Source organism: Saimiri boliviensis, chromosome 1, assembly GCF_048565385.1.
Source record: "Saimiri boliviensis isolate mSaiBol1 chromosome 1, mSaiBol1.pri, whole genome shotgun sequence".
Classification (NCBI taxonomy): Eukaryota; Metazoa; Chordata; class Mammalia; order Primates; family Cebidae; genus Saimiri; species Saimiri boliviensis.
This window is the reverse complement of record NC_133449.1, coordinates 31,137,364-31,164,206: the sequence shown is the minus strand read 5'-3', so window position 1 is coordinate 31,164,206 and position 26,843 is coordinate 31,137,364. Positions and strand designations below refer to the sequence as shown.

Sequence of the window (26,843 nt, the reverse complement as noted above, 5' to 3'; positions counted from 1 at the left end):
CAATCCATTTACTTAAGAAACAAACAAACAAACAAACAAACAAAGAGAGCTCTCTTCAAAGGACATGATCTGCAGCTTGCAGCTCTATCTCAAGTACACCCCCCTATACCCACTTTATCACCATCACGTGTGACTCTAACAGTCATCGTAGGCGGTTTGTGCTGCCTGGGACTGTGGCCACCTGCCCTGTCAGTGCTACCACCTGGGACGTGAGGCCCAGAATACTCAAACATGCTGGGAGACTCAGAATATGCAGCTCTCAGCCCCAGTGCTTTAAGAGATGAGGAGAGATGGCAGAGGTTCCCAGGCCTCTGCTAATCTCTATCGATTTCTAAACCTGGCATGGTCTATTTCTACTTTGCTGGGTCCCAAGCCTAGTGAGGATCTAAGGAGGAAACCACAGTCCAGCTGAGGACTTCTGCTGTCGGGGGGCATGCCATCCTTCTAAGCAGTCAGGTCCAGCTTGGCAGAGACACCTGGCCCTTGTTCCTGAAGGAGTTGCCAAGCCCTGGGTTCTGGTTGGCTCCTCAGCCACAGAGAGGAGAGCCTGGCTTGGGTCAGTGCTTATGGAGTCAGAGTGGGCGCCGCCCTCGTGAGCACATACACACACGGTAGAGTCCCCAGCTGTGGTTTAGTGACACACTGAGACAGCAGGGTGGGCTGAGACACACTTCAAGAAATGTGATCTTGATGGCCATGGCTCAACAGGACTCACGGTTCGGGTGGCCCAGGTGTAGCTTGATTTAAGGTGGCTGGGGGAATCTTAGGAGGTCCTTCCATTTTTTTCTCAAAGACGAGGCCTCACCCTGTTGCCCAGGCTGAAGTGCAGTGGTGCAATGCTACCATAGCTCACCTCAAACTCATGGGCTCAAGGGGTTCCCCACCTCAGCCTGGAGGGGATCATTTCACACTTGCATGCTCCTTGCTCTGAGTCATCCAATGGCCTGGGCCCAGTTGGATTCCAAGAGAAAGGAATTTACAAAGATTACATAAGCTCCACAATTAGGAATGACTTCTCAAGACCACCTCTGTCTGTGCCACTCCCTCCTCTCTTATGCATACCCCAGTAGCATAGCCACCTCCAGTCAACGCAGGGTGTTGAGGGAAGGCAGACACAGAGAAAACCTTATCACGATAGGACTTGCAGCCTCAATCTGTATTCTTTGGCCTGGAAGCCGATATTCAGGTGCTGTTTAGGATTTCTGAAGGGAACTTTGAGGATTTCTGCAATCTGGGGACCCTCAAAGCCTAGGGCCCCCTTCAGAAATCCTGAGCAGCACCTGGGGTTGGGGGTGGAGCAAGGAGGTCACAGGTATTTCTTTTTTAACCTTTTCCATCTATATTCTGTTGGCAAGGCTGGGCGAGGTGCTGAGCCAACTAGGCCTAAGGAACAGAGGCGCATTTGTTTAACGGAGGCTTCTGGCTCGTTTAGTCAGGAAGGCCAGAAACCACACACAGATGTATGGCCCCACCAAGCCAGAAACCTTGAAGAACTCAGGCAGATAGTGGGGACTGGAAGACAGATTTGAAGTTTTCCCACCCATTTTCCCTTTCTGCTTTAATGTTAAACTTTCATGTTTTTATTACTATTATATCCCAACACGAATAATCCTTCCAGTAGTGAAATTTGCTTATTCTTAGCTGTGTGATTTGGGCGAGAAACTTAATCTTTCTGTATCTTCATCTGTAAACAGAAAAATCAGAGTTCCTCATAGGGTTGTTGTGAGGATGAAGTAAGTTAAAATAGGGAAAGTGCTTAGAAGCGTTCCTAACATACCTTGATTTCCTGTGTTTTCTTTTCTTTTCTTTTTTTTCTTTTTTTTTTTTGAGACAGAGTCTTGCTCTGTCACCCAGGCTGGAGTGCAGTAGCCTGATCTTGGCTCACTGCAACCTCTGTTTCCCAGGTTCAAGCGATTCTCTTGCCTCAGCCTCCTGAGTAGCTGAGATTACAGGCATACACCACCACACCCAGCTAATTTTTGTATTTTTAGTAGAGGCGGGGTTTCACCATGTTGGTTAGGCTGGTCTCAAACTCCTGACCTCGTGATCTGCCCGCCTTGGCCTTCCAAAGTGCTGGGATTACAGGCGTGAGCCACTGTGCCTGGCCTCTTGTGTTTTCTAATGTTGTACACACACACACACACACACACACACACACTCTCTCTCTCTCTCTCTCTCTCTCTCTCTCTCTGTCTCACTCTCTCTTCAGTGAATTCAAACTCATTTCATTTGAATTCAGATAGTTTTTTGAGATAGTTTTCGGGCTGATAGTCCAAAGACTAATCCCACCCATGTTCTGCTGAGTTTCCTATTACCAAACACCTACAGTCACCAGGGAGCATATTGTGATTGTGGCTGTGTCATGTGTCCTGTGTGAGATGGTGGGAAAAGCTGCTAAGGCCTGCCCTGGTGATACAGCAATGGACCTACAACCTGGGCTTCTTGTTTCTTTCTAGGTATCGAGATGAAGTTTAAGAATATGTTATTTCCTATGATTGTCTGCCCAGCCTGGATCCCTGAGCTGAATTCAGTAGAACATGGACCCGAGGGTAAGGGGAGGTTCACTCCAAGCACATGGAGGGGCTGTGAGGCTGGGGATGGGTCACAAGGTTAGTGGTAGGTGTCAGGGTGGCCTCCTCACTGGCTCTGGCTGCCCCTGCTTCTCCTGGAGCCCACCTTGCACAGGGAAAGGTGGGAGGGGACCCGATTCGTTGCCTTTTCTCTGCTAAGCATCCATGGTAGGGTGCCAGTCAACAAGAGGCTATGGGATCTTCAGTCATTTTTCTCATTTCTGGCTACACATCAGAATCACTCATGTGATTCTAAAGTGGGGGTGGGGAGGTAGGGGCTGTGCTTAAGTGCTTTTGAAAAGAATGCTAGGACTTCACCCCAGAGATTCTGAGTTCAATGAGTTTAATGAGTTCAGAGCTACCGGTTTAGAGGGAAGAACATCGGTTGTAGGATCAAGAGGCCTAAGCTTGAGTACTGGCTCGTTTATGAGTTGTGTGACATTGGTTAAGTCACTCAGCCACTCTGGGCCATAATTATCCATGTGAAGCTGAGAGTCCTGATTCAGCATTGCTGGGCTTGTTGGAAAGCTTCAGCGGAGTTGTGGATGAAATCCTCTTCTGAACCGTGGGAAGGATTGCTATTACTCCGAATGCGTGTTCCCAGGTATCTCCTTTGGAGCTGCTTGCCCCCTGACCATTGTGGAAAAGACCCTGGCTGATGCCATTGCTAAGCTTCCTGCCCAAAAGACAGAGGTGTTCAGAGGGGTCTTGGAGCAGCTGCGCTGGTTTGCTGGGAAGCAGGTCAAGTCTGTGGCGGTGAGTCGCGGTCAGAGGCAAGTGAGGCCCGCAGGACGGAGCTTTCATCCCAAAGCAGGGTGGCCAGACTCTCACTTACATCAGCGCAGTGGGCATCAAACTTTAGTGCTTAGAGTTGCCTGGGGGTGGGAGGAGCAGTGCTTGTTAAAACGCAGATTCCTGGGCCCACCCTCAGAGATTCTGACACATGGGTCTGGGATGTAGCCCAGCTCTTCAGGTGCTTCTGATGAAGGTGGTCGGTGGGCACCCTGGGAAACATACTCCGCAACTCGTAGGCTTCATTCTGTGGAGCTTCCTGCCTCCCTCCCGCTTCCTGAGCTTGGCAGAGCCTGGTAGTAGGTGAATAAGAGATACGCTAGGGAGAAGCCAAAATTGGGAGGGGAATTTCCTTTCAGAGACAGAGCCCTCTGACAGGAGGGAGGAATCCACCTGTTGATTGTTCACAGTCAGCCTTCAGACGAGTCCCCACATCCCCTGTTTGCAGGTGGCATTCACACATTCTGTGCCAGTGGAAGCTCTTCACAACAGTTTATGGTGTTGGAAGAAAAGCTATCCCTTCCATTTTTAAATTATTATTTTTTAAATTAAAACAAACAGCCTACTTCTATTCCTCTCAGCCCCCACGCCAAGTACCTGTCACTTCTGATTACAGATAAGGAGACATAAACTCAAACTCTGCTGAGTTCCCTAGTTCTGCTACAATCTACTTCCAGGAAGAATTTTATTTTCATCGTGCTACTGATTTTCTTCCTGTTTTTCTAATAATGACTGCAATATCTGATTCTTCCTACATTTTTTTTGCCATGTTATCAGGAAGTTCAGATCCAAATAGAGCAAATTATTCAACCTGAAGTCTTCCTCCTCTCTTTCCTTGATCTTTATCTTCATTTTACTGACTCTACATGGCCTCTGTGACAAATCACCTCAATCCTTTCAGGAAAAGGTTGGGTGAAATCATCAATCATACAAACAAACACACTTAAAGGGGCTTGCCTGCTAGATTTCAGAGTTGGGATCCAATCCTAAGAGTTCTGATTTCAGGTTTTGTACGTTTTTCTGAAGGCCCACATTGTCACAGTGCTGGTATTGTGACCACAGTAGGCACAGGTCCTCAGGGGTCTCCCAAAAGCAAGTGTCATCCCACTGCCCTGTGTTCAGGAGCCTGCTGCATGAGCAAGGGTTTCCTGGAGTGGTCTCTCACTGCATACTCTCTGCTTGTTTTAGTCCATTGGAGGAAACATCATCACGGCCAGCCCCATCTCCGACCTCAACCCTGTGTTCATGGCCAGTGGGGCTAAGCTGACACTTGTGTCCAAAGGTAAGCAGAGGTCCAGAAAGAAGGACTTGGGGGGGGAAAGTCTCACCAGACAAGTCATTTTCTGGAGAAACAGAGCTCGAAGTTCAGTGACCTAGCTTTCCCTACTGTTTGGGTCCAGGGAAACGGAAGAATGCATCTGGTTTGGGAGACAGGAGAGCTGGACCTTTTCTTTGTGGAGACTTCACAGCAGGAACTGCTACCTGCCTGCCTTACCTAGTGGGGTGATGGGGCTGGGATGAGCTGGCTCACCACAGCCTGCTGTTGGATCTTCAGGAATTCTATGAGTCATTTGTGAAACAGAGTTATTCATAAAAATCAGGCTAGGTACAGTGGTGGCTTATGCCTAAAATCCCAGCACTTTGGGAGGCCGAGGCAGGAGAATTACTTCAGTTCAGGAGTTCAAGACCAGCCTGGTCAACATAGTGAAACCCCATCTCTACTAAAAACACAAAAATTAACTGGGCATGGTGGTGTGCACCTTTAGTCCCAGCTACTCAGGAGGCTGAGTCAGGAGAACCACTTGAACCTGGGAATCAGAGGCAGTAAGCCAAGATTGCACCACTGTCACTCCAGGGTGACAGAGAGAGACCCAGTTTCAAAAATAAAAATAAAAATAAGAGTGTGTAAACTTACAATGAAATAAATTATATTCAAAACAAAAGGAATAAATACTCAAGATAAATCACTTCCTAATTACTTAATTTTACTGTTATCAGCCCTCTTGGAGTTATTTGCATCTGTTCTGTCTGTACAGTGGACATGCTCTAGAATTATGTGCTCCTGTACATCTCTGCTTTGTCAGAGGGTCCCCAAGACCACCTTGGCTCTGATATTCACTGGGAGGATTCAGCATTCAGTCATACTCTTGGCTATGACTTATTATAGCAGGAGGACACAAAATCAGCAAAGGGAAAAGATACATGGGAACAAAGTCTGGGGGAACCAGGCACAACCTTCCAGAGACTTCTCCCAGTGCAGTCACACAGTGCATGTTTAATTCTTCCAGCAATGAATTGTGACAACACAAGTGAGGTCTTGGCTCCCAAGGAAGATTATTAGAGGCTCAGCACCTGGGGTTTTCTTGGGAGCTCGTCACACAGGCAGCCTCTACTGGCATGTGCCCAAAGTCTAGACTCCCAGAAGGAAAGCAGGGGTTCAGCATATTAATTGTTTGTACAAATAATGTAGGCACAGTGAGCTGCTCTATCATGGAGTGCTGGGAACCCTTCTGAAGTACAAGTTCCCAAGGGCCAGCCCTGTAAGCAGGCCCTACAGAGGACAGCAGTCAGGGTTGCTGTGCTAACATTTCTGCTCTCTTCCCAGCTTCAGATTCAGTGATGCAACTTTGGTAGCCTGAAATTGGCTATCAGAAGTATTTACACCACAGAAATTGGCAAATGCTATAAACTAGGGCTTTTCCCTGCTATGTGAAACTGGTTGTTAAAGATTCACCAGCACACCATTGCTTAAGGATGCTTAAGGATTTCAGACAGAGGATTTGGCCCCAATTGGGCCAGTCATTCACTCTGACTGTGGGCACTGGAAACCAGCATGAAGAATCCCACTGATGGTTGTCCTTTGCTCCCCATGGGGTTCCCAGCCTTTCCCTCACGTTGGCTCCTCTTCATCTTGCTTCTGTACAGGCACCAGGAGAACCGTTCGGATGGACCACACCTTCTTCCCCGGCTACAGAAAGACCCTACTGAGCCCTGAGGAGATTCTCCTCTCCATAGAGATCCCCTACAGCAGGGAGGTGAGATGTTGAGGGTGTTGGTTCCAGGCTCTGTTCAAATGAGTCCTACTGCCAGGCTCTAGACAAAGAGACCAGGGTCTGCCTCCACCAGTCTGAGCATCTGTCAACTTTTACATTGGTTTTTCTCTCCAAACATTGCCTCTATTCAACCAAACATATTCCTTTCTGGACAATGAGAAGTTGCAGGATAGGAGTCCACATGGTAGGGACTGTGGAACCAGATAGCTAGATACTTGGTCCTGAGAATCATTTCACCTTTCTGAGCCCTAACTTCCTCATATGTAAAATGGGCACCATGTTACTTACCATATGGGTTATTGTAAGGACTGAAAATAAATAATTCGTAAGGTTCCTGGTGATGCCCAGAAGCCAGTGGAGATGACCAGTAGCTAATGACAGAATTCCAAGAACGCATGTAGCTATCAAGGATTCCTGCCCACGTCAGAGGAAATTTGCTTTCCTGTGGTGAAGAATGTGGGGTTCACATGCTGCATGAAGAAGCTGCCTGTGGCTCAGACTCTCATACGCTGACCTGAGGCTTGACGAGATATTGCTTCACTGAGATGGCTGTGGGTTGGTGTGGATGGATTCCTGCTTCATGGGTGGCTCTTCTGGCCTGCTGGGGCAGGTCAGGGTACCACTGGCTGCCGTACTCTTTGTTCCCTGGGGCCTGTGATGTCTTGAGCTGGTGTGGGTTTCTCCTTTTGTAGGAGCTACCAGCTCAGAACACATTCCAAAAGGGCTTTTCAGAAAAGGCATCTGGAGAGGTGTGGGGAGCCGCTGTCAGGGAGAGTGTGAAGGTTTCCCACAGCTAGCGCTTTAGCTAGTGTTCTGAGGCATGTTTTGCCCTTGGTAATTTTGACCTCCTTAATGAGAACGCTAATTAAATTAAAGCAATTATATCCCTGAGGTGGTTTCTTAATGGTTTTCTAGCTTGTCTGTATAGACCATATTGTGCAGTGATTCCCAGAGTTTTGAATTTCAGTTTGGTAATTTTTTTTTTAAATTATGAGCGATAAAAGGGAGGGGAAACAGGTATAGCTCTATTCAGTTTTTATTAGCCAGGTATGATCATTAACAAAATACATTCTTTCATTAAGAAAGGAGATTTTAATACCCAGAATGAGAAGACTCTCAAGAAAAGATATTGTCAATCTGACACTGACAGTTTACCGTACCCCAGTGAGAACGTCCCCGTGGATGGGCACAGTCCTGGGAGTGAGCATCTGGGACCTCTGTTCCAGAAGAAAGGTCAAACTCTGGGCTCAGTTCCCCAGAGCCATGCTTGACATCCAATCTGAACTGCTTTGCCATCAGGAGGGGGCTCCATAGCTTCTTCAGAGAAAAACCTGTGGCCATTTGGTGGCCTCCACTGTAGGCCTCATGGTGCTTTTTCCAATAGCTGTCCTCTCCCTAAACCTGCTACTTTTGGTGTTCAACACAATTTGTGGTGCCAGAGTGAGCACAGACCTCAAAAGGAACCTGACACAGAAAGGGCTTGAAGTCAGGTGGCTCTTACCTGGAAAGTAGCTCATACTGTTCTCCCATACTTAAAGATAGATCCTGACTCAAACTCATGAAGGAAAATGCGTTTAAAGCACAAGGGCAGTGATTGCTGCATAGAGTAATAGTGATACTTCCTTTTAGCAAGATTTCTTTCTTTCTTTTCTTTTCTTATTTTTTTGTTTTGAGACAGAATCTCACTCTTCCTGCTGGCCCAGGCTGAAGTGCAGTGGCATGATCTCCGCTCACTGCAGCCTCAATGTCCCAGGCTCAAGTGATCCTCCCACCTCACCCTCCCAAATAGCTGGGGCCACAGGTGTGCACAACCACACCTGGCTAATTTTTTTTTAAGAGATAAGTCCTCACTATATTGTCGAGGCTGGTCTTGAACACTTGGCTTCAAGCACTCCTTCCACCTAGGCCTCTGGGATTATAGACATAAGCCACTGTGCCCAACCTCTTTCATCAAGATGTCTGAATGATGCCAAAGACTGGTGGGAGGGACAAGTTGGAGAGAGCACTGTGGAGACCACAAGCAGAGGATGCCAAGGGCCAAACAGCCTCAGTTCCCAGAGAAGCCGGGTGGGTGCTGAGAGTGGGCACCAGGGTGGGGAAGGTAAGAGGGCTGAGGTATCTTTGAGGAGCCTTTGCGAAAGCACTCTTCCTGCCCTGCAGCTGTTCAATGGAGACCACACAGTTCCACTTTGTCCCTGACCGTCAGCTTTTCTGACTAGCAGGGAGAAATCCAGGTTTTCTCCAGCTTCTGGGAATGTTACGTGGAACCTCTCCTAAACAAGTGGTAATCAGTTACGTTTGATCTTTGATTCCTGGGGCCAGTTACCCCACTATTGTGTGATAGTGTTATCCCCTCACTTCATAGCCGTACGATTTGGGTCTGCCATTTGCAACCCTTGCAGGGCAAGGTGGAACACAGGCACCTTTCTGTTCTCTTTTAGGGTGAGTATTTCTCAGCATTCAAGCAGGCTTCCCGGAGAGAAGATGACATTGCCAAGGTAACCAGTGGAATGAGAGTTTTATTCAAGCCAGGAACCACAGAGGTAGAGGAGCTGGCCCTTTGCTATGGTGGAATGGCCAACAGAACCATCTCGGCCCTCAAGACTACTCAGAGGCAACTTTCCAAGTAAGAGCTAACAGCAGAATCAGACTGCTGCTGCTGTTGCTGCCACTAATAGTATCATTGGTACTGTTGCTGCTACTATGACTACCAGTAGTATTACTATTGCTGCTACTGCTACTATAACTACTGCTACTGCTGCTACTATTGCTACCACTTCTACTTCCACTATAACCACAGTTGCTACTACAACTGTTACTAATGCTATTACCAGTATTACTACTAGGAGTATTGCCACTGCTATACTATTACCATTGCTGCTACTACTATACTATTGCTACTATTACTGCAGCAATAATTAACATTATGATTGCTACTACTCCAGCTACTTCTACTTTACAATTACAGCTGTTACTCATTATTGCTATTACTATTACTACTGTTGCTACTACTATCACTACACTTATGATCACTGCTGCAATTCCTATCACTATTATGATTAGTATTATTGCTGTTATTACTATTACCATTGCTACTACTACTATTGCTGCCTCTTCTATTACTTATTCTATTAGTACTGCTACTACTATTACTGCTGTTATACTAGTATTTTCCTAATAGCATTACTACTGCTACTATTACTGCTACTGAAATTACTGCTACTACTGTTACTGCTACTACCACTATTACTCTTGCTACTAGTATTGCTGCTGCTACTGTTACTACTAACAGTAGCATTACTGCTGTTATTGATGCTGCTACTGCTATGACTACTACTTTTGTCATTGCTTCTGTTACTACTGTGATTACTACTATTGCTGTTGCTTCTATTACTACTGCTTTTATGCTATTGCTACTTCTGCTACTACTATCTATATTGTTACCACTACTGCAACTATTATTGCTGTTGCGAGTATTATTACTAGTAGTATTGATGCTGATGCTACTACTACTTCTCTGCTACTACTACTTTTGCTACCACTATGGCTGTGATTACTACTACTACTGCTATTACTATTACTATGGTTATTATATAACAGAAATTGTACCAAGCACTTCGCTAGCATTATACTGTGTAATCCTTATAGCACCCACATAGAATCAATAAAGCTTAACTTGGAGTTTGGTTCCTTGGTTCCAAAATTCCTGGCTCTGTCATTTACAAAATAGGTAACATAAATCAAGTTACTGAGCCTCCAAATGCCTCAGTTTTCTCATTGGTAAATGGGTATAGGAATTTTCCCTACGACATTTTAAAATTTAAATTAAAAGTGACAATTCATCTAAAACACTTAAGATGTTGCCTGGCACATTGTGAGGGCTTGATAGATTTAGCTATTACTACTTTGGTGGTCTTTAAAAATTGTATCTATTTTTAAACATGAGGAAACAGAGGCTCAATGAGGTTAATTTAAGCATGGGGCCTAAAGTCACCTAACTCTAAGTATCCAAGCTGAATTTTGAATCAAGCTTTATACAGCTCCATGGCCCTGGGCACACAGCTCTATACAAAGGGACACGGAGGGCTAGGCAGGAGTGCTGTCCCATGCTCTGCTCTCTGGCAGGCTATGGAACGAGGAGCTGCTACAGGACGTGTGTGCAGGCCTGGCTGAGGAGCTGCACCTGCCCCCCGACGCCCCTGGCGGCATGGTGGACTTCCGGCGCACCCTCACCCTCAGCTTCTTCTTCAAGTTCTACCTGACAGTGCTTCAGAAGCTGGGCCAAGAGAACCCGGAAGATGTGAGTGGGGCCTGGCCAGGCACAGGCTCTCTGTAGCATTTCTGGGGATATAGGAAGTTGGTCTGGGTAGTAAATTTGCTCCTCTCCTCTGGACATCTGAGGGCAGAATAGCAGGGACTGGGGTCACAGCACAGGAACCATGGAAACAGGAGTGACCAGATGGCTTGGAGGCAGAGTACTGGGCTTGGCACTGGGGACACAAGTTCTTGCCCTGACGGTGTTTTGCCTTGAGAACCTGAATAGTCACAACTTTCCCTGTCTCAGCTGTAAAATCTGCAAAAGGGGCAGGTGGAGCAGATAATCCTTCTAGCAGTATCACTGATAGAACTGTGGTTTCTTAGGTTAGATAGGGAATGCAGAAGGCCAGGAGTGGTGGCTCACACTAGTAATCCCAGCAATTTGGGAGGCTGAGGTGGGTGGATCACCTGAGGTCAGAAGTTTGAGACCAGCCTGGCCAATGTAGTAAAACCCTGTCTCTACTAAAAATAAAAAAAAAGAAAAAAAAAAAAAGAAAAAGAAAGGGAATGCAGAGTGTGATGAGTACGTAGGGTGGAATGGGAGTGTCAGGTGGGGCTGCACTAACCAGGAGCCCATGGAATGCACAGGATGTGCCCTCAAGAGAGGGTGCAGACAGAGGTGGGGCCCAGCTCCTGAAATATGTTCACCAAGAATTTGTTTTGCCCCTCTCCTATGCCAAGTTGCCCGAGGTGCTAGGGGGCAGCCCAGTGTCGGGGAGAACATGGACGGTAAAGGCTGCACTTGGGAGACAACTGCAGAGATGGGTGTGGAGGAGCACAAAGCAGAGAACAGCAGAGAACAGCAGAGTTAAAACCCTCTTTTAAAAACAAACTTCAAAAATACAGGATTGGATCAGTGAAACCTAAAATTACTCTTACTCTCAAATCCCAGAGAAAACCTCTGCTAAGTATTTTGATTAATTCCTCCAATCTTTTTCCTGCAGTTATCTGTTCATCTGTCATGCTGTTTGTCTGCCCCATCTCTTTCTCTTTGTCCTTCCATCCATCTATCAATACCTGCTACCTTCCTATCTTTTAATGTGGATATATTTCAAAAGACTTGGGACCACACTGCATATAAAGCTTTAAATCCTCCTTTGTTTCCATTGGGATTATATTATGAACATTTTCCATATCATTAAATGCTTCCCATGGAATTGAGGAGGGCAAGGAAGAATTTTCCAGGAAGGCTGGAGGAGAACTATATTCCCAACAGAGACAGCAGCAGGCATAAATACAAGACGGAGGGAAAGAGTTTGAAGTGTTAGAGTGTTGGAGGAGGTACAGACCATTCAGTCTACAGGGTACAGTGTGGGGCTAGCAGTGAAGCTGAGGCTGTTCGTAAATGCTGAACTCTCAGAGCCCATGTTTGGATGCTGGAGATCCAGCCTGCACTCAAAGGGGCATAAAATGAAGAAATGAGACGAGGGGATCAGTTGTTACTGTGGTCGTTTGGGGATAACCACGGAAGGGATCAATGATTGAAATATAATCCTGGTCACCTCTGTTACCTTGTCTCCACAGAAGTGTGGTAAACTGGACCCCACCTTCACCAGTGCAACTTTACTCTTTCAGAAAGACCCCCCAGCCAACGTCCAGCTCTTCCAAGTGAGTCCAATCAGTACATGGCTAATATCAGGGGACTGCACAGGCCGCATCAGTTGGCTAGTGGCTGACTATCGGCTGGCGACGAACTTGAATTGTATGTAGGTGCATAAAGCTCCTTACTCTTGTGCTTAAATATCCCGTGAAGAAAATGAGAATCATATAGATGTTAATGTCACTATTTTTCTCTTGTTTGCCTACATTTCTCTCTTGGGATTAGACTCCCAGCTGCACCTGTTCCTTACAGATTTTTTGTTTGTTTGTTTTACTTGAAGAATAATGTGCAAAGCCTGAAGTATTATTGAGCATGTTAAAACAAACAAACAAACAAACAAACCATCTATCTACCCCAGCTTTTTGAGAGGTGCTAGGTAAAGGGTCAGCAAACTTTTCCTGAAAACATCTTAGGTTTTGTGGGCCAGATGGTTTCTACTGCAACTTCTCAACTCTGTCATTGTAGAATAAAAGCAGCCACCAAAAATACATGAATGAATGAGTGTGTTGTCTTCCAATGAAACTTTATTTACAAAAACAGGCAGTGGACCCAGGCCACAATTGACTGCCCCCTGTACACTGGAGGGTAGTTGTCCCAAGCCTGAGCTCTGGGGCCTGACTGCCTGAATTTATATCTAAACTCTGCCATTTCATAATTGTGCAACCTTGAACAAGTTATTTATCCTCCTGTGTGCCTCTTATGCAAGTTAATTATATTCACCTGCAAATGTGGATAATGGTCTACCTGTTTCACAAGATAGTTTTGAGGATTAAATGTGTTAATAAAAGTAAATTGCTTAGATAGTCCCTGGCATGTGGTGAAACACTCAATAAATATGACCCACTGTTATGGTTACTTTGTAAAACAAAAACAGAACTTTATTATCAAATCAATAATGTAAAACATTTTAGAAAATACAGAAAAATATAAAGAAAATAAAAATCACCAAAAGTTCCACCTCCAAGAGCAAATTATTATTACATTTTTGTTTAATTCTTTTCATTATTTCCTATGCATATACGGACATATGTGTACTATATTTATCACATATGTTATCTTTTCCTACAGAATTTGAATTATTGTGAAACACAAGCACATATCCTGTTTTCATGCTTGCATGAACAATCCTTCTAATTAAACTTCTTCAAAAGTATGTTTTAATGGTTGCATACTGTTGTGTTGTATGAGGGCTGCATAGTTTATTTAGCCAGTCTCCAATTAATGGACATTTAGGTCCCTCTTTTTCTTGTTGTTATTTTATATAACAACACTAGGACCACCCTTGCCATTACTTATGCACCTTCCGGTTCCCTCTGCCCCATGCCACTCTGCATCCTTTATTCCTACCTCTTGGTGTGCTTTGCCATGTAGCCTGAAGCTCTCCAGTGTCCCTTGGGCCTGTAGAGGGGCAGTATCCTTGGCAGCTCAGGCTGACTCATGACCCTGTCATTCCAGGATGTGCCCAAGGGTCAGTCTGAGGAGGACATGGTAGGCCGGCCCCTGCCCCACCTGGCAGCGAACATGCAGGCCTCTGGTGAGGCCGTGTATTGTGACGACATCCCTCGCTACGAGAATGAGCTCTCTCTCCGGCTGGTCACCAGTACCCGGGCCCATGCCAAGATCAAGTGAGTGTCACCACCAGGAGGAGCTGGTGGAACTTTGTGAGGGGCCACTGGGTGTACCCACGAGACTTCTCGCCAGGTCATGGAGATGCACAGATAATGAGGTTCCTCCAGGACCTCTTAGGCTAGAGAGAGGGGAAGATGGGAACTCACCTCGAAGAAACCACAGTCTGGAGAGGAGCAGGAAGGGTTCGGGCTCTGGTGGCACCTGGAGGAGTTCTGTTCCTGGGAGGGGTCATCAGGGGCCAGATCAGGAAAGCCTTGGAGCCCTAAACAGAGAGATGACACTTGTCCTAAAAAACACTGAGAAGCTGCAGATAGGCTTTGGACAGGATCTGGTTAGACCTGCATTTTGGATACTAGGCTTGTTTAAAATGCAGAATTTCATTAGAACTTGAGTTAGCACTTATGGGAAGAACATGGCCTTAGAGTGTGGCAGTCCTGGGATTGCATTCCTGCTCTGGCGCCTATCAACTGAGACCTTGGCCCATGTACTTAAACTCTCAGTTTCCTCGTCTGTAGTGAGGTGTTTCTTCAAGGATTAGCAATATTGTCCTTAAAGCACCTAGCAGAGAACAGTCACTTGTAGATGTTTGTTGAACTCTGAGACCTCAGATAGCAAAAATTATCACTTCTATAATAATAATAATAATAAAAAAACATCTAATGCTCATATACAGCACTTAATATTTGCTACAATCTAGGTGTTTTTTTTACTCATAATAATTGAAGGTTTTATTTTGACCTAAGCAGTGATATATGTTAAGGTTTTGACACAGTTATAAAATGAACTCAGCTGAGATGGCCAAATATTGCTCTTATAAATAGGTATTAGAAAGCAAAAGTGGCCGGGTGTGGTGGCTCATGCCTGTAATCCCAGCACTTTGAGAGGCCAAGGCAGGCAGATCACCTGAGGTCAGGAGTTTGAGACCAGCCTGGCCAACATAGCAGAACCCTGTCTCCACAAAAAATAAAAAAAAATTAGCCATGCATGGTGGTGCACGCCTATAATCCCAGCTACTCGGGTGACTGAGGCAGGAGAATTGCTTGAACCCAGGAGGCAGAGGTTTCAGTGAGCTGAGATGATGCCACTGCACCCTGTCTTGGGCGACAACGCAAGATTCCATCTCAAAAAAAAAAAAAAAAAAAGAAAGAAAAATAAAAGAAAGCAAAGCAAAAGTGCCATAACCTAGCTTAAAGCACTTTAAATATATTAGTTTGTTTACTCCTCACAACAACCTTATAGGCAGGTCCTATTATCATCTCTCTGTTTCAGATGAGGAAGCTAAGGCACAACAGGCTATGTAACTTGCCCCAGGCCACACAGTTGGTAAGTGGCAGAGTTGGAGTTTGAAGCTGAGCAACCTGAGCACCTGTGTTGTGCCGCCTCTGGATGTTCAAGCCAGAGAGTGTGAACTTCATTTCCTGTTGGGCGTTAGACACGTAGCCTGCTGAGCAGAATAGCTAGGAAAAACCCTTCCTTGGGCTCACTGAGTGGACTAGGGATCAGGTTCCCTTGTCATTGGTCTTTTTTCTGCTGCTGCTCCTAGCTTGGAGATGGGCACCCTCCAGGAATGGCGAACCAGGTACAGGTGAAATCTAACAGATGAATAAACCTGTCCAGGTCCCTGAAAAAAAAAAAAAGTGTTTAAGTTCCTGTGATTGCCAGCTATAAGATGCATTCTTTCCCTTTTTTTCCTTGTCTTGAGCCCATGTTGACAATACCATAGACCCACATTGTCTACACTCAAACCACTTCCATCCAAGCAATGTGAATGGATGGAAGAGGATGAAAGGGTTAACATTGTCATGACTGCAACAGTTGGGGCCTTCCTGGACTGCATACACTTGGAAGTGAGTGTGCCAGGGCAAAGCTTAACCCTCCTAACTTAACCTCAGTTCTAATAATCCCGGTCACACTGCTTTCTGGCTTACTGACTTTGGACAAACTACCTGAGTTCCTCGAGTTTGATTTTCCACAGACATAAAATGGGAATTAGGATAAGTGCTTTCAGGGTTTCTCATGAGGATTAAGCATTTGGAAGGCGGTTAGTACTTCAGTTCAGTTTCCACACCTTTGTATGAAATGTGTCGCCCTATTTCCCCATGGGACATGTGCCAGTGTGATCAGCACATGGTTGAGACTGTTATCCTTGATGCTATATTCAGTAATTCTCCCTTAGAGGTTCATGTTGCCTAATTACGGTAGGACGCCCTGTCATGCTGGGATAGGACCATGAATGTGGGTAGAGAAATCCAGCTGTATGAAGCTGTTCAGGGCCATGGATCAGTGACACAGCAGGGCCCCTGTGCTGATTTTGGAAGGGAGTTAGTGTGATGTGTGCATTAGCCAGAGCTCTCCAGAGTAAGTGCTGCTCACTCTGATTTGGCTCGCTTGTACTTGGAGACCAGACAGGGCATCATGTAAGGTCCAAAGAGGCCTGGCCTGCCTTATTCATTTTATTTATTTTTAAATGGAGATAGGATCTTGTTATGTTGCCCAGGCTAGTCCCAAACTGCTGGGCTCAAGTGATCCTCCTACTTCGACCTGCCAAGGCATTGGGATTACATGTGTGAGCCAAAGTAAACCTGGCTGGCTTATTCACTTTGTATCTCCAGCAGCATTCAAGACAGTGGCCTGAACATGGTGAGCATTTAATCGACATTTGCAGAATAGAATATAATTGAATTAGAATCTGGTAGAAAAGAAGCAGAGAAGTGAGGAATTAGGATGAAGCCAAGCCCATCAAAATAAGAACAGAGTTGTCCAACCAGGTGATGGGTCCCCTGCTCCAGCTTGCTGGCCTGGCCCCTCTCACACTGCTCATTCTTGCAGGTCCGTAGAAATATCAGAAGCTAAGAAGGTGCCAGGGTTTGTTTGCTTCATTTCTGCTGGTGATATTCCTGGGAGTAACATAACTGGAATTTGCAATGATGAGACAGTCTTTGCAAAGGATAAGGTAGGTTTTGGATTTTTTTTTTATGAGGTAAATGGAATAAGTATTGAAGTTTTAATTTGTGTACATTGCTCTAAACCCCTGATCTGGAAAGGTTGTACATTTGCATGGATTGTGGCCATCAACTGGATGGCCACAATCCACAGAGGGATAGAATATGTTACTTGTTTATTTAATTGATGACTGCTGTTTGTACATAGTAGGATGTCTCTATGCCAAGGTGACAGTAAACTAAGGCTGGTGATTGCATTTGAACTAGCAATTGGGTTCTTAAGAAACAACAGTAAGCTCCTTAATTAAAATAAAACAAGAATACATTTAACAAACTAACTGGAAATCACAATACCACCACGATGTGTATTGATAATTGGTAAATATGAAAGTTTATCTATTGATTTTGACTATATGGAACTCTGTAACAACAAACAAAAATTTTCAAATGTTTAAGACAGCTGCTACTAAGTCCTTATATTTTTTTTATAGGATAGTTCTCGACAGCCATTTTTTAATTGCAATAGACATCAATATTAGACATGAATATTTCTGAAGAGCAAATTCATCTTATTTCTGATGTAAAAGTGAAGGAGAAAACAAAAAACTAAAAATATGAGAACAAGGACTCCATGAGGAGAGCATTTTGTAGAAGAACAAATTTCTTTATGAATTTTAAGAGCTTCTCAGAGCAGTGCTAGCATTATGGCTAGGGAGAGTCAACCAGATTTAGCCAATTGCGCTAATCAAATAAGTCAATAACTGATTTGGGAAATGTTTCTTCTATCTGGCTTTGGGAAGAAGAATAAGGCTGCCTCTGCTAGGAAGTCTTTCTGGACATCACCCATTAGAATTTTCAGAGACATGCATCCTAACTGTTCATTCCTGTTGTCAGAAACCTCATCTTCTAAAGTGATGTGCTGGACAAAGATTTTTTGTTGTTTACTTTTTGGGGGATGTTGGATGAAAATGGTCTCTGAAGGAGATCCATTAAGCTTTTATGAAACTGAATTATTAAAGAAAAGAAAACAGCAATCATTACCATATAAATTTTTAAATCTTTTTATGGATTATCAAGTCTAAGAACCAGCATTTGAGAGCTACTGCTTTTGGGTATTAGACGAAGTATATCTTCATTGTAAGTATATGTCTTACGTGTCTTATACTGATGCTTACAGCCTTTACAGCCTTTGAGAAGCTTTTGGAATAAATCTGGGAAACAGAAGATAAAACACAGTGGTGTGGTGAAAAGAAAGTAAAACTGGGGGTCAGGGCCTAGGATTTGGTCATGATCTATTAATAGTAACTAGCCCATCGTGGCCTTGTCTCCTGAGTCTCCATAAGAGGACCAATGGTGTTGGAGGAGATCCTAACGGACAAACTTGTGCTGCAATATCCCCCTTTCTACTCATGGCAAATGAGTAATCAATTGCCACATTCTATCTGGTTGAGCCTCTCAATAGTCTGCCAGTACTAAATAATCAGAATTGGCCCTTGAGATGAAATCTGTTTGCCATCTTAATCCTAGTGACCCCATATCAGTAAGATAAGGAAATTAAGAGGCCCCGGGGCATTCCTAAAATGTGCTTTCATTATGAAGGCAGGGACTTCTTTTGGCTTTTTGAACAATCAAAAAATAATTCGTTTCACTGTAGCCTGGTTGCATTATTTAACAATCTGTCTTTGTTCCTAGGTTACTTGTGTTGGGCATATCATTGGTGCTGTGGTGGCTGACACCCCGGAACACGCACAGAGAGCTGCCCAAGGGGTGAAAATCACCTATGAAGAACTACCAGCCATTATCACAATTGAGGTAACTAAGAATGGGCTGCCTGTGTAGAGGAGTGAGCTCCCCGTCCCTGGATGTGCATTTATTAGGATCCCGGAGAGGGGATTTGAGCAGCAGCTAGGGATTTGACTAGATGGGTTTTAAAATTCCTTTCAACTCTGGGATTTTAGGCTCCAGGAAATCTTCCCCCTTTAGGTCTTAGGCTCAGTTCACTAACAACAGCCAAACTGAGTTCCTTCTTTTCACAATTTCACCTCCATCTGGTCCTTGTGGTATTCTTTGCTTTTCTTCAAGGTCTAGGATTATCCATCTGAAGCTGAGGGAAGGGATGAATATGATTCCCTGGGCTACAGCTGAGCTTACTTCAAGTCTGTATGTGAAGCATATAGAGATTTATTTATGAGAAGAGAGAGTTAACAATTCAGAGAGCTTCTCTTTCCCTAACCAGAACCCATCTTCCCCATCCTCCTAAAAGCCACATTTCTGAAACTTCTCTCTGATCCTCAGGATGCTATAAAGAACAACTCCTTTTATGGATCTGAGCTGAAGATTGAGAAAGGAGACCTCAAGAAGGGGTTTTCCGAAGCGGATAATGTTGTGTCAGGTAGAGCTGCTCCATAGAGCAGTGGGAATGGGGCGGCCCTGGTTTGCAAATAAAGTTCAAGAGATACGCATTGAACCCTGAAGCAGGGAAGTGATTCCCAGACATTTCCTAACAGAAGATTCCCTCTTATGTATGTAGCGAAATAGTAGACAAGTTGGCTGGGGAAGAGCTTCAGTCATCTTAATCTCTACTCTCCTGTTTCTAGGATGGACCTAATGATTCTAAAGAGATTCTAGAGTATTCTGATCTGGAAGGTCATCTAGGGAAGATAACGGCCATAGATGCCTGATGGCCTTAGGTCTGCCAGGCCTCTAACCACATAGACTCTCATTCTCCCCCCACCTGAAGGCAGTCTTTACCCATCTTTAACTAGCATCCTCCCGCCTCTTCCTTCTACCCTCCTCTCACCTCTGTCTCTGACACTGTGAAATCAAATCCACTGCTTTCACCCCAGGACAACGCAGCTGACTACCCCTTTCAGAACTGATTTTTACATTGGCTGTTGTGCTTCGTGAAGTTACTAGGAAGCCAACTCTCTACTAGGCCTGGTAGCTTAGGTTCCGGAAGATGCTCTTGTTTTCAGCGTTTCAATCACATCTATTAATCCCTGCTTTACTTTTTCCAGAATTTTACAGTGACAGTTTCCGAAATCCTTGATTTCCACAAGCTGCAGTGAGAAGAGAACTTTGCACTGGATGCATTTCAGTGTCATTCTGGTTTCTTTGTTGTGGGGGTGGGGATGAGGGTGGAGCACTCAGCTCCCAGATAGCTAAGACTTTGGGATCCTTTTCTACCCCAAGTAGGAAACCTTGAGGTTATCCCCCAGGTAACCCTGTGATCAGTTGCTTCCTGCCCAGGCCACTTGGCAGAGTATACTCTCTCCTTAGGCAAACTGGCCCCTTCTGTAGCATCGGGCTCACAGTGACGGATCTCACTGTTTCTCCAGGGGTGTTATACATCGGTGGCCAAGAGCATTTCTACCTGGAGACTCACTGCACCATTGCTGTTCCAAAAGGCGAGGCAGGGGAGATGGAGCTTTTTGTGTCTACACAGAACACCATGAAGACCCAGGTAGATGCCTTTTGGGTCAGCTCGAGGGGCCCGCAGGATAGTGGGGAGCTCCTAGCAGACCAGGAGGACCATGTGGGAAATGGGAAGAGGGAGAAGTGGGCTGGTCCAGAGGGTTGTCGAGTGTCATAGTCCTGGAGCCAGACTCTCACCAACAAGCTGGTGTCACTGACCTTGTTCCATAACCTTTCTCAGCCTCAGTTTTCTCATCTATAAAATAGGGCCTGGGTGAGTTGTTGTAATTATTAGACAAGTTTTAATATTTAGACTGAAGTCTGGTACATGTCGGCTGTTATCATTTCAGTACCTATCGCCTTGGTCAAGTTATGTCCTGCCTCAGTTTCCTCACATGTAAAATGAAGGTGTTGGATTAAGTCATAGCCACAGGGACCCCTAAATTATCTACAGCAGCTCAAATATTTTTCATTTCTCTACTGCCTGTGACTGGTGGCCAATGTTTTTGGCAGCTGGTCCTACTCTCGTGACCTACCAGTCCCTGGTCACCTGGTCAGATAGAACAAGTTTCTAAAAGTATTCCGTGACCAACTACTTGGCCTCTGGCTAAAAAACAGTGCCTGATTTCAGTCTGGCAGCCTCAGCATCACTAACCGCAGGCTGCATGGGGATTTTGAATCAAGGAATTTCAGAAATCACAGCAGCAATTAGGTCTACCAGGCCTGAAATAAGTTCAAATAATGCATTCGGTGTGAGTGTTCTGTCGTTCACCCATAGAGCTTTGTTGCCAAAATGTTGGGAGTTCCAGCAAACCGGATTGTGGTTCGAGTGAAGAGAATGGGAGGAGGCTTTGGAGGGAAGGAAACCCGAAGCACCGTGGTGTCCACAGCAGTGGCCCTGGCTGCATATAAGTGAGTTGCAAAGCCTGTTTCTCCCATCTGGCTCTGGGAAGAAAAATGAGGCTGCCTCTGCCAGGAATGCCTTCTGGACTTCCCCCTGTTAGAATTAGTTTCCTCCTGCTTTGAATTCTCACAGCCCTCTGTTTTTAGAACCCGTGGGCATAGGGGGAGGATAACATTACCTGTTCCTTTGTAATCTGGCACAGGTGTCCACATCTGATCTCCCCTACTTGGCTGTGAGCTCTCTAAAGGCGAGCACATACCTCACGTTCTTATATTTTTCACCTTGTCTAGCACAGTGTCTAGATGGCAAAGCAGCCCAGTACAGGTCTGCTCAGTGTGCGAGTGGAAAAGGTGGCTTCCCAGCTGTTTTTATTCTGAGACTCAGAAGGCTGAGCTGCTGTTGAAGGCTCACAGGCTTCTAACCCTCTTGGTACCCCCAGGACCGGCCGCCCTGTGCGCTGCATGCTGGACCGTGATGAGGACATGCTGATAACTGGTGGCAGACATCCCTTCCTGGCCAGATACAAGGTTCTAGATGTTGGGGCTGTTCTGGGATGGGAAATGCCATTTTGTAAGGAAACCTGGGACCAAATGTCCAGGTGTCCTGGGCTGCACTCTGACTTTTTGCCTATCTGTAGAAGTTCAAATAAGAAATAGCAAGAAGGGAAATTCAAATAGGCCAACAGCAACACAGAAAGGCAAAGCTGAGGGAGGTTGACACCCCATCTCCCAAGGGTGGCATTCATGACTTCTGTGAATTTGCTGTGTTCTGAATCTGGTCAGGCTCCGAAACATGATTCACCACCAGCATACTCAGGATAAACCCATCACACTGGGTAGTGTGATGTAAAAATTAGAATGATAGCTTAGTAATATACTGTGAGAAATAAAACTTCCCAGGGGCCTAGACAGACCCAAGATGTTAGGATGGGTACTTGCTTTCTCAGACTATGGTTGCGCACAGACCACACTTCTCTCTGGGACAGTCCCTTTTCTGGGTTTCTGTAATGATTAATACGCCCTTTCCCTGTATACATTAGCATAGCTTTACCAGGCTTAGCCCAGCTCTAGAAACTTGGGAGCCCTCTCTTCATGAACTGGCCTTAAATATGGCCTTTGACCTATTCTGAGTTTGTTTCATGGTTTAACTCCCAGCAAGGGATTATATTTCTCTTAGCCCAAAATTCTTGTGGGCCTGAAGAGAGTTCCTTCTTTTCGAGTCCCAGTTTCTGTGCCTGTAAAATGGCCTATAGAGGGTATTCTAACAGGGTACATAGGTCAAGAAGGTTCGTGCTCCTGTGAAATGCAAATTTTTGTCTGCTGACCAAAAGCTGTGCAGGACAGTCCAGTCTCTTTCCTAGTTTCTCTTCCCTGTGCTTCCCTCCCTGCCCTATCGTGATCTACTTTCTCTTTCCAACCCCCTTACTCCCCTCCTAGAACCAGAAGTCAGGAGCTGGTAGCAGGAAGGAGGGGTCTGGGGACAAGGGTGTCCAGGGGTGGAGAGCCAAGTGTGTGCCACTGGGGAGAGGGCAGTTCCTCTTTTCTTCCCTTGCTACCTTCTGGTGACTTCAGAAGGTCACCTTTTTCTCATAGGTTGATGTGGTGTTCTGTTCATTTCCTCCAGGTGGCATATGTGGGAGGGAGGATCAGAGACAGAAAGAGAGGTGGTGGAAATGGGACTTCTGCTAAATCACTCTCCTTTCTCGTTTTATCAGGTTGGCTTCATGAAGACTGGGAAGGTTGTGGCTCTGGAGGTGGATCACTTCTGCAATGCGGGGAACACCCAGGACCTCTCTCAGAGTGTGAGTAGGATCTGCCACCGCCCCTGCACCCAGAGCTGTCTTCGAGGCCAAGGGGGGGCCCCACAGCCTGTTCCCACAAGGCGCAGGCCTCCCCAGGCCCTGTCTGCCACTGTTGCAGCAGTCTCCTAATGGGTCCTCACCTTCAGGTTTCCCATCCTTGATTAATCTCTAAAGCACCATGATGATCATATTATTTATCTGGTTAAAAACACATCCTTCTTGTTCAAGATATTTTGCCAAGCTAGCAAAGTCAGTTACTATGTTTTATGGATAGTGTGTGACATTGTGTGTGTGTATATGCATGCAACAGTAATATATATACACTAATATATAAACTAATACTAATATATATTACTATCTATAGCGTGCATGGAAAAGTGTCTGAAGGAACACATACCACATTGTTAACAGTGATCAAATTATTAACAATGATTGGAATGGTATTGAGAGGGATACACACTGTCATTTTCTATGTTACACATTTCTGTGATGTTCCTAACATAGAAAAATAATAAATTCTTGAGGTGATGGATACTTACACTACCCTGATTTGTTTATCCTGATAACATTGTATACCTATATCAAAACATCATATATACCCTATAAATATATACAACTATTATGTACCATAATGATTAAAAACAAAACATTTAAAAATGAATATCTCAAAATAAAAAACTACCACTTCAATATAAGATAGATAATTTGAATAGTCTTAGAACTATTAAGGAAATTTAATCAGTCGTTTTAAGGCTATCAGAAAAGAAGTCTCCAGGTCCAAACGATTTCACTGGAAAATTTTAACATTTAAAGAATACTTAACACCAATTCTACACAATCTCTTCCAGAATTAGAAGAAGAATTCTAACTCATTTTATGAAACTAGTGTTATCCTGACACCAAACCCTAACCATGAAGGTATAATTTTAAAAGAAAAAACTACAGAGCAATATTTCTTATGAATATGGATTCAAAAATTCTTAACAAATTTTAGCAAATAAAATCCCACAATATATTAATTATACCATGACCAAGCTGTATTTATTTCAAGGACAGTGGTTCTCTGCAGATAATGATTATCATCTGCAAATAGTGACAGTTTTTTTTTTCTTTTTTTCCAGTCTGCATGTTTTAATCTGCTTTTCTTTACATACTGTGCTGGCTAGCCAGACCTTCCAGAACTTTTAGGTCATATATCCTTGCCTTGTTTTCATTCTTAGGGGGAAGGCATTCAATTTTTCATCGTTAAATATGTTATTGGTAGGCTTTTTTTTTTTTTTTGTAGATACTCATGATCAGATTAAGGAAGTTTCATTCTGTTAGTGTATCTGATGGAAATTTCCTTCCATTACTGAGCATCTTTGCCATGAATGGGTGTTGAATTTTGTCAAATGCTTTCTCTGCATTGATTGATATGATCATGTGATTTTCTTCTTTAGCTTGTTAATATGGGTGGATCACATTCATCAATTTTTTAAAAGACTGAACCAACCACTGTCCTTGAAATAAATACAGCTTGGTCATGGTATAATTAATATATTGTGGGATTTTATTTGCTAAAATTTGTTAAGAATTTTTGAATCCATATTCATAAGAAATATTGCTCTGTAGTTTTTTCTTTTAAAAGTATACCTTCATGGTTAGGGTTTGGTGTCAGGATAACACTAGTTTCATAAAATGAGTTAGAATTCTTCTTCTAATTCTGGAAGAGATTGTGTAGAATTGGTGTTAAGTATTCTTTAAATGTTAAAATTTTCCAGTGAAATCGTTTGGACCTGGAGACTTCTTTTCTGATAGCCTTAAAACGACTGATTAAATTTCCTTAATAGTTCTAAGACTATTCAAATTATCTATCTTATATTGAAGTGGTAGTTTTTTATTTTGAGATATTCATTTTTAAATGTTTTGTTTTTAATCATTATGGTACATAATAGTTGTATATATTTATAGGGTATATATGATGTTTTGATATAGGTATACAATGTTATCAGGATAAACAAATCAGGGTAGTGTAAGTATCCATCACCTCAAGAATTTATTATTTTTCTATGTTAGGAAACATTTCAATTCTACTCTTGTTTATTTTTAAATATACAATAAATTATTATATATTTTAAAACATTACACCATGTTGTCACCATGTTGTGCTACTGTATACTAGGTATTACTCATTCTCTCTAACTATTTTTGGACACATTAACCATCCCCACTTTAATCCCCTGTGCCCACTACCCCACCCAGCCTCTGGTAAACATCATTCCACTCTTTATCTCCATGAGTTCAATTTAATTTTGTCTAAGTTATCAAAAAATATTTCTGTGTAGAATCATTGATAGTGTGTTCTTATTTCTCTTCTGATGTCTTCAGGGTCTGTAGTGATATCCCCTGTTTCAATCCTGATATTGGTAATTTGTGGCTTCACTTTGTTTTTCTGTCTTGCCAGAGGTTTGCCAATATTATTCCTTTTTTTAAAAAACGAGGTTTTTGTTTCATTGATTTTCTTTGTTGTTTTTGTTTTCAATTTCACTGATTTCGGCTCTTACTATTTTCCTCACTCTGTTTGCTTTGGATTTATTTTGTTTCTTTTTTTCTAGGTTCTTGAGTTGAAAGCTCAAAGTTTAGAATAACTATCTGAGAATGTTTTCCTCTTTTTTTAATGTATTCAGTTTAGTGCTATAAAGTTTCCCCTCAGCACTATTTTAGACAGGTCCCATAAGTTTTAGTATGTTGTATTTCATTTTTTTCTTGTATTTTTGGTCTGCTGGTTTGTTTATTTCCCTGACACTTTCTCTTTGATCCCTGATTCTTTAGAAGCATGCTGTTTGGTTTCCAAGTGTTTAGAGATTTTCCTGTTATCTTTCTATCCTGAGGCTTTCTATTGATTTTGAGTTTCATTCCATTTTAGTTGAAGAACACATTCTTTATGATTTCAATTCTTTGAAATGTGTTGAGGTTCATATCATGGCCCAGGACATGGTCTGTTTCAATAGAAGTTCCATGGATACCTAAACAGAATGTGTATTTTACTGCTGATGGGCTGTGTATTAGTTTCCTGTGGCTGTTAAAACAAATCACCACAAATTCGGTGGCTTAAAATAATGAACATGTATTTTCTCACAGTTCTGGAGGCCAGAAATCTGAAATCAAGGTGTTGGGAGGACCGCATTCCCTCTGGAAGCTCTAGGGAAGGATCCATTCCTGGTCTTTTCTAGCTTCTGATGGCTGGGGGCACTCCTTGACTTGAGGTTGCATGATTCCAATCTCTGTCTTTGTCTTCCCATCCCCTTCTCCTCTGTGTGTCTGTTCTTGTTTACCTATACTTCTCTCTTATAGACATGTGATTGCATTTAGAGTCCTCTCCAATAGTTAAGAATAAGCTACTTCTCTCCAGATCCTTAACTTTATCACATATTTCACCATATAAGGTGGTATTTACAGGTTCCATGATTGGAAAATGAATATATCCCCAGTCTCTACTAAAAATACAAAAAATTTGCTGGGTGTAGTGGCGGGCACCTGTAATTCCAGCCACTGGAGAGGCTGAGGCAGGAGAGTTGCTTGAACCCAGGAGGTGAAGGTTGCACCTATAATTCCAGCTACTAGAGAGGCTGAGGCAGGGGAATCGCTTGAACCAGGAGCCAAGTGCAGTGGAACCACTGCACTCCAGCCCTGGTGACAGAGTGAGACTGCCCCCACCCCCCCAAAAAAAGAAAGAAAGTGAATATATCACTGGAGGGGCATTTCTTTTTCCTAATGCTGGTATAATGTTCTATAAATATCCACTAGATCTTGATGGTGGTATTGAGTTCTTCTATACCTTT

The 26,843-nt window shown here is 43.8% G+C and overlaps 1 protein-coding gene across 2 annotated transcripts in view; it reads left to right on the top strand.

Moving 5' to 3' along the window:
* Nucleotides 1-26,843, top strand: part of XDH (xanthine dehydrogenase) — an 88,480-nt gene that overhangs the window by 29,547 nt on the left and 32,090 nt on the right. For both annotated transcript variants that reach the window (XM_074395700.1, XM_003943979.3), the window contains 15 exons: nucleotides 2,457-2,549; nucleotides 3,175-3,326; nucleotides 4,551-4,644; nucleotides 6,288-6,397; nucleotides 8,857-9,041; nucleotides 10,541-10,715; nucleotides 12,257-12,340; nucleotides 13,788-13,957; nucleotides 16,791-16,914; nucleotides 18,596-18,715; nucleotides 19,199-19,295; nucleotides 20,242-20,366; nucleotides 21,096-21,229; nucleotides 21,661-21,748; nucleotides 22,936-23,022. In XM_074395700.1, the coding sequence (XP_074251801.1) occupies nucleotides 2,457-2,549; nucleotides 3,175-3,326; nucleotides 4,551-4,644; nucleotides 6,288-6,397; nucleotides 8,857-9,041; nucleotides 10,541-10,715; nucleotides 12,257-12,340; nucleotides 13,788-13,957; nucleotides 16,791-16,914; nucleotides 18,596-18,715; nucleotides 19,199-19,295; nucleotides 20,242-20,366; nucleotides 21,096-21,229; nucleotides 21,661-21,748; nucleotides 22,936-23,022 (1,838 nt within the window). The remainder of the gene's footprint in view (nucleotides 1-2,456; nucleotides 2,550-3,174; nucleotides 3,327-4,550; nucleotides 4,645-6,287; nucleotides 6,398-8,856; nucleotides 9,042-10,540; nucleotides 10,716-12,256; nucleotides 12,341-13,787; nucleotides 13,958-16,790; nucleotides 16,915-18,595; nucleotides 18,716-19,198; nucleotides 19,296-20,241; nucleotides 20,367-21,095; nucleotides 21,230-21,660; nucleotides 21,749-22,935; nucleotides 23,023-26,843) is intronic.